Source organism: Dermochelys coriacea, chromosome 22 (assembly GCF_009764565.3).
Source record: "Dermochelys coriacea isolate rDerCor1 chromosome 22, rDerCor1.pri.v4, whole genome shotgun sequence".
Taxonomy (NCBI): domain Eukaryota; kingdom Metazoa; phylum Chordata; order Testudines; family Dermochelyidae; genus Dermochelys; species Dermochelys coriacea.
The window spans coordinates 10,225,721-10,238,898 of record NC_050089.1 but is presented as its reverse complement, the minus strand read 5'-3'; the positions used below and the strand labels follow the sequence as shown (position 1 = coordinate 10,238,898).

General features: G+C 42.9%; 1 protein-coding gene across 1 annotated transcript in view; it reads right to left on the bottom strand.

The window, feature by feature from the left end:
• LOC119846579 (CXADR like membrane protein) overlaps positions 1-12,544 on the bottom strand; it is a 69,638-nt gene extending 57,094 nt beyond the window's left edge. The window contains exon 1 of the mRNA XM_038380406.2: positions 12,108-12,544. Within this exon, the coding sequence (XP_038236334.1) occupies positions 12,108-12,255 (148 nt within the window). The 5' untranslated portion in view covers positions 12,256-12,544. The remainder of the gene's footprint in view (positions 1-12,107) is intronic.
• Positions 12,545-13,178: the final 634 nt, after the last annotated feature.

Sequence of the window (13,178 nt, the reverse complement as noted above, 5' to 3'; positions counted from 1 at the left end):
ATTTGCCTTCAAGGTTGAAAACCCTATGATTTTTTTTTTGTGAAATGGAAAAAAAAAAAAAAGCCTGACTCTGTGTTTTAGTTTGATATGTCAAGCTCTATCTGGTATATGGAAGATCCCTCCTGCCTTCCGTGGTTTCCTAGTGCTGTGCATTCCTGTGCTAACAGACAGGGTTCATTTCTATATTAAACATTTCCATAGCTGCTAAAATTTTATGAAGGCTCATAGACTGATAGATAGATATATATCTATGAACCTTGATGAAATTTTACACACACACACACAGATACTCTCTCTCTGTGTGTATATAAATCTCCACACTGTATTTTCCACCAAATGCATCCGATGAAGTGAGCTGTAGCTCACGAAAGATTATGCTCAAACAAATTTGTTAGTCTCTGAGGTGCCACAAGTCCTCCTTTTCTCTCTCTCTCTCTCTCTCTCTCTCTCTCTCTGTGTATCTCCTCGACAGGCTGAGCTGTGAGATCCAGCCAGCACATATCTCATAAATATTCCGAGTACAGGAAAACCACCTCCTGCTGATGCTTTTACTAAAGAGCAAATGGGGAAGGGAACTGAGCGGTTCTTATCATGATGATGATTTATATTAAGTAGCGCCTGAAGGACCCAACCAAGACTGGGGCCCCACTGAACAGCATGTTGTACAGACACGTTGTAAAGAAGAGAGTCCTGGCCCCAAAGAAGGTACAGCCCTTAATAGTCAAGAAAAGAGTACGGTGCACAAGCAGATGAGGAACTGAGACACTGTGTGAGTCGGCCAACGTCCGTAGGAGAGCTGGGACCTGAAGCCATATCTCCTGGTGTGCATTTTTTTTTAAATAAGGGCATCAGTCTTTCTCCCTTATTACAGATTGACCCAAAGAAGAAAGGTGTGAAGTGGGTAAAGCACCAGCTTCAAGTCCCCATTTGACCACAGACTTCCTATTGTCCACTAGCGTGTCTATCAATCTATGCAGGGGAATACCCTCCCAGCTGCTACAGAAACATACCCACACGTGTGATTCCCAGCTCCTGTGGACATATTTGTGCTAGCTGGCCTCAAGCTAACATGCTAAAATAGGATTGTCGCTGTAATGGCACAGGCTAGCAGCTCCCAGTATATGCCCACAGGGTTCAGGTGTGTTTGAACTTGAGGTAGCAAGTACAGTACTGCGGTTATACTCCTATTTTTAGCACACCAGTTCAGCAAGAGTACGTCCACATATGGGAATCACAGCCCTGGCTCATAGTGTAGCCACAATCTCTCTGTGCCTCAGTTCCCCATCTATAAAATGGGAATAATAGCACTCCCCTACTTCCCAGGGGGGTTGTGAGGGTAAATACAGGCAGACTGTGAGGTGCTCAGAGACGACAGTAAAGGGAGCATTATAAGTTCTCTACATGGAATGTTTAGACAGTCCCTGCCCAAATGTGGAACAAAACAATAAAGGGAACAAACATATGGAGACACAATTTAATTTTCTTGGGGGGATTCTCTTAATAAAACTATACTGTGTCATTCATGTAGTCAGAACAGTATCTAGTGGCAATGTGTCCATGTTATAAACCCCACCATCATTTTTTATACTAATTGTTGAGTAATTTTAGCAGGAAGCAAGGGCCAAACAGACTTCTCCTGTTCCCCTTTGAAGTCATCCCTCCAGTAAGAGTTAATTCACATCAGTATGAAAAGCTTTTCTGCCTATTGTAATGATTCCCATGCATTTATTTGTTGGCCTTTACTGATTCAGCTATGTGCGGCTGGGTATGTTTCAGGAAGTATTAGAACAGGACACAACAGTGGTTGAAGCAGAAGATTGGGAGTCAGGACTCTTGCGTTCTACATTCTCAGCTGTTCCACTCAGTCACTATGTGGTCTTGGGCAATGGTTTGTGCCTCACCTTAGCCCTCTTTAAAATAGGGCTAATAACTCATCTTCACCCCACAGAGAATTGTGAGGCAACACTAATTAGCTTATACACTTGAGAAAGTCCTCTTAGTTCCTTATTATGAAAGATCTATAGGAGTGGAAAGTAGCAGTAGCTTGGCACTACAGTTAGAACAAAACCCATCCTCTCCTCCTCATTATTCTCTTTTAACTGGACACACCTTTCATTTTCAGGAGGGCAGCCTCCCTCTGCAGATGCAGTTTGCCTGCCCACAAAATTTGCAGTGACCTTTTTCCACAAACTGCAGGCTCAGATCTGAGTTTCTGCCTCTCTCCCTAGTCAATTGCGGGGACAAATCAGCTGCAACCACACACACTCTGATTTGTGCCCCAAATTCATTTTGTAGGCACAAAAAAAGGGGGATAATCTACATCTGAGAAAAAGGAAGCCAGGCTGGAAATGTACCCATTAACGTGCAATGATCTTTGCAGGAGAAGGATTCTGGCATACACAAGCGAAGCCCTTGCCCTTGCCCTTTAAGACAGGTGATGAGCTAGAAGAACATTTGCCTTCCAGAAACAACCCAGCCCTTTCCTGGAAAGGAGGAAGGTGCAGATGAGGCTTTCAGAAGAGAACTTGTTTGATACCCCTGTTCAGTCATCATATTTACCATCTGCAATATACTTTCTAAACATTAATCTATCTGTAAGGCAGAACCAACCTCATTTTACATATTGGGAAACTGAAGCACAGTGAGGCTAAGTGCTTACAAAAAACTTGAGAAGGGTTAGGCTGCTAGCATTCTGAGACCACTTCCTGTCATGCTGACCAATACTGTCTCATTGTTTACTTGTCTTCCCCCCGCCTGTCTGTCTCAATCCATCCATTATTTCTTGTTTTATACTTAAATTGTAAGCTGTTTGGGACAGGAACCATTTTTTGTTCAGCGTTTTTACAGAACCTAGCACAATGGGATCCTGGTCCATGACTGAGGCTCTCAGGTGTTACAATAATACAAATAATAAGTGGCTTTCCCAGGAAGAGTCAACATCCAAACCAGCATTAAAACTCCTGTCTCGGAGTCTTGTGCTCTTACCGCTAGAACGCTGTTCAGTCACAGCTACCATTCCAGACAGTACTGTTAGGGAGGGTACGTATAAAAGGGAGGAGATGATAGCCAGGGTAAATGAGAGAAATAATACACTGTGTTCTCCTTTTTTCTGCTAATTCCCATTCCCATTGCTGGCAAGAAGCCCTTAGGGGACACTTTCAATTTGTACCTTTGCCATAGAATCATAGAATCATAGAAGATTAGGATTGGAAGAGACCTCAGGAGATCATCTAGTCCAACCCCCTGCTCAAAGCAGGACCAACACCAACTAAATCATCCCAGCCAGGGCTTTGTCAACCATGCTTCATGATATTACCTTTCCTGATCCTCCTCCTTTTGAGTCTTCCGAGTATCTATTCATAACCGTGTGCGGGGAGGGTCCCAGAGCCCTAGCCCTGTAAGCCCGACCGAGCCTGAACAACTAAACCACAGTTTTGCGGCCCAAGTCCGCTGGCACAGGCCAGCCGCGGGTGTATAATTGCCGTGCAGACATACCCCTAGTGACCTGACTTCACCCAAGCCTCTTTGCAGAGACACTTTTGCAAACTAACAATTTTCTAAAAACGGACGAAGAACCCGTCTGAAAAAGACCCATTCATCTTTGAGTTAGGACGGGCGCCAAGTTTACACTGCAGCCGGAATACCTCTGCTTTGTAACACACGTGCCAGCACACTCAAAACACACAGGGAGTTGCACACATAATACACACACAGTCACATGTGCATAAGTTCACACACACACACACACCCCATCAGTCATTCCTGCTTGCGTGCACAGGATATAGCAATGGCCACCATCTTGGCTGACACACTGTAGATTGAATCACAGACCTCCAGAACTAAAAGCATTAACTGCTACAGCTTGAACTACAACGCCTCTGCCAGTGCTGTAACAGACACTTTTCCTCTAGGGATCAAGCACAGAGGCAGAACCCGAGCATGAGCGCGCGCGCGCACACACACACACACACACACACACATACCCCATCATGCAAGAAATACATTGGGGCCAATCCTGCAGTCCTTACTCATGCATAATTCCAGTTAACTTTAACATCCTGTCCCTCTCACACACACTGAAAGCTTTATCAGGGTGCTTGTTTACATTCTTTCCCCAGGCAATTCCTGAAGATTCAAACATCCCCAAATTCCCAGCCTATCTGTCCTCCTTATAAAACCCCTGTATTTGCCATGAGGGAAGCAGAGGTATTTGTTGCAATCATGCGGATAAACAGAAAGAGCTCTCCTTCCTTAGGAGCCAGTTGTGCAAGGATGAACATTTCTGGGAAGTTGTGGTGCAATTTCACAAGGCTTGTTTCTAAACAGTGCCAGCATCCCATAAACAGATGACAGATTACACAAAGGAGACATAAAAGCAAGGGCCTGTGTGGGGGTGATGGAAAAATGCCAGTTGTTTTTCCGTGGACAATTTAGAAAAGTTTTCTTTTCTTTTCCTGTGATTTTTTACCTCTAGTAAAAATCCTTTGGCATTCCAGTTTGTCCTCCTTTTCCAGTGGCAAAATGGGGAGGGGGAAGGAAAAAAAAAAGGGCGAAAGACAATTTTTTAAAATATTTCTTTTTGTTGAAAATTCAAAAAATTTCATATGAAACAAAAATTTTCACTTAGAATACAAAGGCCATTTTCTGTAAAAATATATATATAAATGGAGACTTTTGGACCAGTTCTACTCTATTTCTGACCAGTTATAAAAGGTCCTGTGGTGCCTTTCACAAGGAGTGTTAACACTGATGTCTAACCAGATTTCAACTCACTTAATTACATCAGCCACTTTGAATTGCCCCCGCAGTTTCAAATGGATAGGTTGCTTTTCTTCACTTACTTTCCTAAGCTTCACACACACTGCTGTGTATTGTTAAATAGCTTCCACGCCTCACCCTAGATGTAAACGCACATCATTGGTGGATGGAACAATTCTATGAGTTGGTATATGTTTTCTTGTTTCCTTTAGGTTCTTTCCCATGACATAAATGTATATCTGTGGCTACTTCAGATTCATTCTTATTATTATTATTGTGCTAGTGCTTAGCAGCATCCTTGCACTAGGCATTGAACGAACAGAATAAAAAGATAGCCCCTGCCTCAAAGAGCTTACCATCTAAGTAGAAAACAAGAGACAACAGGTTTCAGAATAACAGCCGTGTTAGTCTGTATCCACAAAAAGAAAAAGGAGTACTTGTGGCACCTTAGAGACTAACAAATTTATTTGAGCATAAACTCAATGTAGCTCACGAAAGCTTATGCTCAGATAAATTTGTTAGTCTGTAAGGTGCCACAAGTACTCCTTTTCTTTTTTTGAAGAGACAACAGGTAGATAAAGACAGACAGATGGGGATGCACGAGGAAAGTGGGTCAACAGCGCTAATGCTTACCGATTATAACTTTTCAAAGCAACTCAATAAATGGAATATTCATAGCACCATGATGTTACCCAAAGATTTTCGTCAGTTAACTAATGAACTGGGAGATGAATAGTAAAACAAACAAAAAAAAACTTTTTAATGAGCGTCCAGCAGTCAGGTCTATTTAAGATCATATGATTTTACATTTCTATAGCATCTTTCATCCAGAAGGATCCCAAACCATTTTACAATACGTATACAGATATAAGATGCATAACTTCCCCACCACACAGTGCAGGAGTAGGCTGGGATGAAACACATCAGCATAACAATCTGTGTGACAGAGAGAATATTTTATCCTGTTGAAACTTCTGGGGAAAATTGTTGGTAGGAAGAATGCAAGTACTCAACTGGAATTCGACAGTAACAACACTATAGCCTCGTGAGAAGTTTTATGGAATCTTTAATAAGAGATAACGACAACTCTAGTTTTATGTTTTCTCTGAAAGATGGTGTCCTCAGGAACACAGCATGCCAGACCACCTTGCTGTTCAGTACTATCTCTGACACCACTTTCTCTAGCACTAGGCTTTCCTTCGCAGATCTCCCATCCAAATCCTGACCTAGCCTAATTTATGAGATCTTCTCACTTACAGCCTGGTGTGGTATAGGTTCAGGCCTGTGCTGTTGGATATCGAACAAATCCTAATTTATAAAACATGCAAATATCACAGACTTTGATTCTAAAGAAAGAAAAATATGTCAGCAAATAAGATAAACGGAAGAATTTATTTTTTAAGAAGAACTGATGACCCTGCCATGTAGCGCACATATATTGCAATGATGGGAGCATTAGCAATGTCTGAGAGGAAGAGATTAAATAGATCTAAAGCACAGACCAAAACTATTCCCCATCCTGATTAAATTTAGTTTGGCGGTAATTAGGCAGATCCAGAGCTGGCGTATGCTAGCATAGTTTTGCTTAAATCACAGAGGCTATGCTAATTTACACCATCTGAGCATTTGGCACACTATGAGAAAAGAAGATGACAGTGCCAGCTCGGAGTTTGGGAGTTACCCTTCCCTCTCTGTTAATTCATGTACAACTCTTCCCTGTGCCCATTAACACCAATAACAACTTCCCCCACTAGGAGCAGGATGTTTAGCCTTTATGACAGACCCCGATCTGCTTTAGTGTGATCAGGCATGCAGTTCCTAAATGCATCAGAAAAACCTCCATTTTATGCCAGAAGATGCATCCTGGAACTCTGGTGAGTATATAAGAAACTGCACATCTTCTGTCAGACCTGATCACTCCATTCTGGGACAGCTGTGCTCATGCCAACTGGCACTAGAGAGATTTTCACCATAACCTTTTCCCATACAGTGAGACTACAGGAGTCTTTCAGAGTAGCAGCCGTGTTAGTCTGTATTCGCAAAAAGAAAAGGAGTACTTGTGGCACCTTAGAGACTAACACATTTATTAGAGCATAAGCTTTCGTGAGCTACAGCTCTAATAAATTTGTTAGTCTCTAAGGTGCCACAAGTACTCCTTTTCTTTTTACAGGAGTCTTGGAGTTCGATTCACTAACCGTAGATCCTTGGGACAACACTGAAATACTTCCTTGATATCAGAGATTCAGTGGACAGAGCTCAACACGGTGCTATGAGCTCAGACCAGACGCCAGAAAAACACCTCTTTATTACACACAGTCAGGTTGTGTCTAGAGACTGTTGCCTCTAGAGACTGAAGTGCGATCTAATACGTTCCAGTCCTGTGCTCCTGCCAGGAGTTCCGGAGTGTTAACTAGATCTTTTTCTTCCAAAAAATATTTCTAGGGGGTTTTGTGCATTTTTTTTCAAGTTTTCATCAAAAACTGATTTTAAATGGAGATATTTGGGGAATTGTTTGCAGAAAACAAACCAAACACCCATGCACATTTTAGGGGGTTTCAACAAAAACACACAAAAAAATTAAGATTTTTTTTCCACAAAATTCTTTATTTTTCATGGGAGGCGGGCTGGGGGGTAATTCTTGACCAGCTTTAATTTTAACTTTTCTTTGTCAAGGATTCTCTGCATAACCTTGGTTGAGTTTCTTACCCACTGGCTGCTTCCCTATCTGTAGAATAGGGATAACAATACTTACTGAGAGTGTTGTGGGGATTAATTAGCACTTGTAAAGAGCTTTGAAGATGCTAAGTGACAGTGAGTATTTGGAAGTCAGAGTCAAGATTAAGATAAAGATGAATCACATTTCATGCTTTAGAGGGTGTTTATGGAGAATGTTTAATGTAGTGTAGTCACCCTGTAGTCCCTTCCATGTCTGCTTAATTCAGGCCAGGTCTTGTGGAGAACCTGTGTGGCAACTTGAGGCAACACTAACTGTATCAGTTTATCAGGGAGCTAGAGAGAACCACAGGGTCTGTCAGTGTCCAGCAGCCAAATAAAGAATCCCCTTAAAATTCATTACAACCTAATCCTGACTCTCTCACCCCCAATGTCCCCCCAAAAGATAGTACATACAGCAGTTGCTCTCAGGCTGTGACCCAAGCAGAGAGCAAACTGGTCACATGGTGGTGGCTCTTCTTTGCCTCCAGCTGGTCAGTCACATTAAAAGAAGCTATGAATACTGCCCCCAAATTAATTTTCCAAGTAATAAATTGCTAAAGTTCCAACAGGGAGGTTATCTCCACTGTGCAGATCTATGAGGCAGTTTATCTACTGATTTGTAAGTACTCTTGCCATACAACATTGCAGCAACACTTAGGACATTAGGGTGGGTTTCACATCTCTCTGAAGCATCATGTCTCAGCCACTGTAAGAGGCAGGATGCTAGACTAGATGGATGAATGATCTGGTCGGGCAGATCTTATACTCTTTTGGGTCTAGAACCCACCTATCTCTGAAGCTAGACACAGCCAGTATGGTTGCCAACATCTGTTATGTCTCTAGTATTTTCTAGCTTTGTGGTTCACAAAACCTTTCGCAAGATAAAGAGGCCAAATTTAGCCCTAGTGTAAGTTAAGGTAGTTGCAACCACTTACACCAAGCCTGAATTTGACGCAAAATGTCTAAAAATTGCATGTGCTGATGCACATTTTTACAAGGAATTTCTTTTGAATGGGAATATTTTTCAATGGGATGACAGTTCTGGAACTGGTTGGAAAATGGAAGACAATTTTTGCAGAAAGCCTTCCCCCTTCCCTTCTTTTTCCACTAAAATTTCATTTTGGCAGAATTTTTCCATTCACCTCTACTGAAATGTTGCCACCATGTTGCCTTTAATTGGGTACATTGAGGGTCCTCATTCTGTTTTTATTCATATTATTGTAAATCCAACTTCTGAAGTCAACATAATTATACCAATGTGAAACTGGTATGATTTTTTTTCATGTGAAAAATTAACAAAAAACCAATTTTCGTCTTCCTCAAATTTTCTACAATTGGGCGAGGGGATGGGGGGCTTTTCACTGAAAAAACCCCAAAAATCTCAAAACTGAATTTTTTCACTTTTGGCACCAAAAAATTCAGTCATTTAAGTAAAATGTTTTGGTTTTATTGAAAATATTTGCTTAACTGGATGATTGTTTTCAACTTTTAGTTGCCAAAAAGGTGAAAAAAAATTACAGTGTTCAGGTTTTTGAGAAAAGTCATCAAAAATGGACATTTCCCACAGACATTTTGCATTTTGATCCAAAAGCCACTTTTGTTGACAACAGAATTTGAAAGCCAACTTTGAACCAGTTCTAGTGTGATTAAGATTGGAATCCGATGCCTCCAGAGCTAGAAACACGTCACATTTTTGTTCCACTTCTCTTTTTGCTGTTCCCTCCACCCACTCTCTGATTCATGCCTTTTGCTCATGCTCTGTCCCATACTTGGAAAAGTCTCTTACTCTTCTCTTTTAAGAGCACAACTTTCCTTCTTTAAATCTCCCTTCTTCCAAGAGTCATTTGCTCCTGTTTCTCACCATTGACTCCCCTCTCATCTTTACCCGAACTGCAGGTTTATCTCCATTGGCCTGTTTTGGGGCAGGGACCATCCCTCATCCTGTCCGTAAAGCACAGCACATCTTGGCAGTGCCATAGACTTGTTTAATAATAACGGAAAACCAAGCTGTGCTTCACTTCCCCTTGACTACCCTCCTCCCAGCCCTTGCTTGTGTCTTTCAAATGCTGTCCCAAGCTATTCCCTTTGCTTTAACAGTGAGAAGAGAAGTGGGCTGTTGGAGCTTCAAAAACAAACATAGTTACAAGTGGATTGCTTTCGGCTAGCGAATGAGGCTCTCCAGCCTCCCTATATCTCAACCCAATGTCTGGATCCCAAGAAGAGGAGCCAGGGTTCCTTCTTATTTTTCTCTGAAGTATATTAGTGAATTAGGGGCTGGACTTACAGTTCCTGAAGACTGAAGTCCTCTATTTATCTACAGAGCAGGTACAGTGGGGGCAGAAGAGACAAAGGACAAAAAAGGTGCAGGACAATTTTGTGGCTGAGATGAGAGGACTAGGAGAACCGGGTTCTATTCCCACCTCTGCTATGATCATGGGGAAGTCTCTTAACTTACCCCTCTTCCAGAATGGGGGTAACAATACTCCGAGATTCACAAAGGGATGGTAAGGCTTAATTCATTCATGATTATTTAAACTATAAGCTCTTTAGGGAAGGGATCATCTTTCACTATAGGTAGAGCCCTTCAAATCTGCGGATAGCCACACACTGACCATATTTGCGGTTTGGATGCAGATGCAAATGTTGTATCTGTGCAGGGCTCCAGCTATAGATACATACAGCACCTAGCAAAATGGGGCCTCTAGAAACTATTAGAATGCAAATAAGCATTAGTTATTTGGGACTCTTGGATAAGGGTTGCGACAGCAATGCAAAGTATAGATGTAGCTAAGGCTTAATTCTGTCTTCCTGTCCGTCCAACATGTGTAGCCACCTTAATAAGACTCAGTGCTTAAAGTGGGGGGAAATTACTGTCCCCCTTCCTCTCACTGGCTGGGGCAAGCAGTGCTCTGCACAATTCCCCTTCCTCCTCAGCTAGTGCACTGTCCTCCCGGGCTACTTGAATTAACTTTAATCACAGATAAAACTAGGCTAGGTAGTGCCAATATGGTAGTGGTTCTGTGGCAGACCCAGTACTGACCCTTTTAAGAGGAGCCTGGCTGTTAGCACATGGCCTTCCAAAGGCACTGGGGTAAAGAGTATCAGAGGCTCCCAAACACTCTCAGCATATGGAGACAGAAGGGCTGAGGCTAATGCGCAGAAGGGACAAGCTCCTACTCGCACTTCTGCTGCAGTCTTTGCAGTGTCTCCGAGCTGCCTCCAGCAGTCTCTGGCACTCCAGCCCACGTACCCGCCGAGGAAACTTTACACTCGAGTGACGAAAACCTTTGTTCGCAATTAATGTAAGTGTAACAACTGATGGAGCGGGGGAAAATGAATGGAACACATGAGTTGGGATTATTACTCAGCCAGCTCTACTGATGGTCCCGCGTCTTTTGGAGCCCTATCTAGAATGCTGACTAGTCTCTGTTTTTCAGACCTATGAGCCTCAGCAGACAAGACCTTCCATTCCAGCATCTCCATCTTCCCGTCTCAAGCCATCGTTGTGGCTCTCTGACCTGCCCCTCAGAGTCTGTGGTACCCCCGCGCTCCCCAGAGAGGAGGAGACCTTGCCCTCACACCCAACCTCAGTCTGCTGGCGGGGATCCAGCCATCACAGCCCACGTCCGGCCCTGACACAAGATTTCTCGCAGAACTGTCTGCTTGTCAGTGCAATCTGGTGAGTGGAATGGAGGCAGAGACTCACTCATTGCACCGTGGAGCCTCTGGAGACAGGGTCTGCTTCAGAGCGTGTCGCTCAGGCGAGGTCCCTCAAATACCACAGGGCTGCAAATCCCTTACTCCAGAGGTCTCCTTTTAATAAACATCCCTCCTTCCAGTCTCTCTGCCTTTCTTACCCCTTTCTCCTCCATTCATTCTTTCACTCATCTTCCCTTCCTGTCTTCTGCCTCCCTTTCTTTTCACTCCTTCTCATACTTTCACTCCTTTCTCTCCCCAGTTTCTCTTTTACCCCTCATCCCTTTCCATTCTTCAGTCACCCCCTTTCTCTTCTCCCTCTCTCCATCCAGTATTGCTTTGTCTCACTTCCCCCCTTCTCTTCTCTCTGTCGCCTTTCTCTACCTTCCTCTCCTCCTCCCTTTCCCATCTCTCTCCCCCACCACCCTTCCACTTGCACTTTAACGCATCTGTTTCTAATCTGAACTGTCTGTAGCGTCTACTGGAAACAATAAGCTCTTTTTATTTTTTTAACCTGAAATTAAAATTCCTGGATGAAACAAAATAAAGTTAAACAAATTTGACACCATCCCTCGAACAAAGACACTTTTTTCACCTTTGTTTTGTCATGAAGAGTCAAACCCCTAAATAGTTCATGGCTTAGAACTGCTGCACCTTTTAAAAACAAAAATAACTCCACTATAATGACTGGGTTTGATTGAAACATACAAAAGCAAATCAGGTTTAAAAATTCTCCCATTCCCAAACCTGGTAATAATTAAAACAACAACAAAAAAAACCTCCAACAACAAAATTAAACCAGTCAGTCTCTGAACTCAACAGACTTGCTACAAGTTTTTTTCTTTGCAAGAGCTTCTCCTTTGCTAGTCCCTGTGGCATTTTCTATTGCCCAGAGAAAGCATATGTAAGTTTCATTTCCATAAAAAAGCCCCACTCACCTAAAAAGAGGATGAAAAGTGCAGACATTCCGTCTCCAGGAGAGAGAGAGACTTTTCCTCCCTTTTTCTTCCTTTCTCCCAGGAATGGTAGGCAGACCTGCACAGAATTCAAAGGAACGCCTCTGGAATGCACTGAATGTAATTGCATCCATGTGCCAGAAAAATAACTAACTTTGCTCTTTCTTGCCTTCTGTTATTCATCCCCTTTCCAGTTTCCATCCAGATTTAATAGCAGATTTTAGATCTCTCTGCCTGCTAATTCAGGGCCTTGAGTTTCTGGAAGAGAAAAGATAGAGGCAGTGCAGCAGGGAGACACATCTATGGCTGTATGGAACAATTTTGCATGTCTGAAAAGAAAAGGAGAGAAGAGGAGAAAAAAAATACACTGTGCACAATGTTAACCACATGGCTGCCTCCCAGGACAGCCCCTCCCTACCATCAGCTGGGATTAGCATTGAAGGCCAATCATGTGGGTGAGATGTACTGCTGGCAATAATGCAGCTCTACCTTCTGAGGGGAAACAGCCAGACTTCTCTGGTGTCAAAATAGTTACGTTTGGAGACCGTCAAGATTCAGTCTGGAAAAATTAGGCACTCGTCGCTCAAGGGCCAGAGACAAAGACTCCCTTGGAAAAAATACATGCACTACATAAACAGACAGACATTCACGTACATACAAGTGTCATTGTCAGCAGAGAAGCTGCAGAATTCACATTTACATCTCCACTCAGGGGCATTCCCAGGGTGGTGCTGTGTTGTTTTTTCCCCTTTGAAAGCACAGTATTAGTTTCCTAAGGAGGAAAAAAACCCAAGCAAAACAACTGAAGAAAAATTGATTGATTTTGTGAGTTCCCTCCTTGCTTGATTGCCACAGAGAGCAAACAGAAGGGGCTATTAGGGCCTGATGCTGCAGATAGAGCTGCAGGGGCTTGCATGGAGCTCCACTGATTTAAACAGGGTTCCGTATGGGGTGCAAGATGCTGCCTATGTGAACCTCTTTGCAGGAGCCGGCCGTTAGCTGACAGGGAGAGGGACAAATAGAAGGCAACCAGATATTGTAATGATGAAGGCC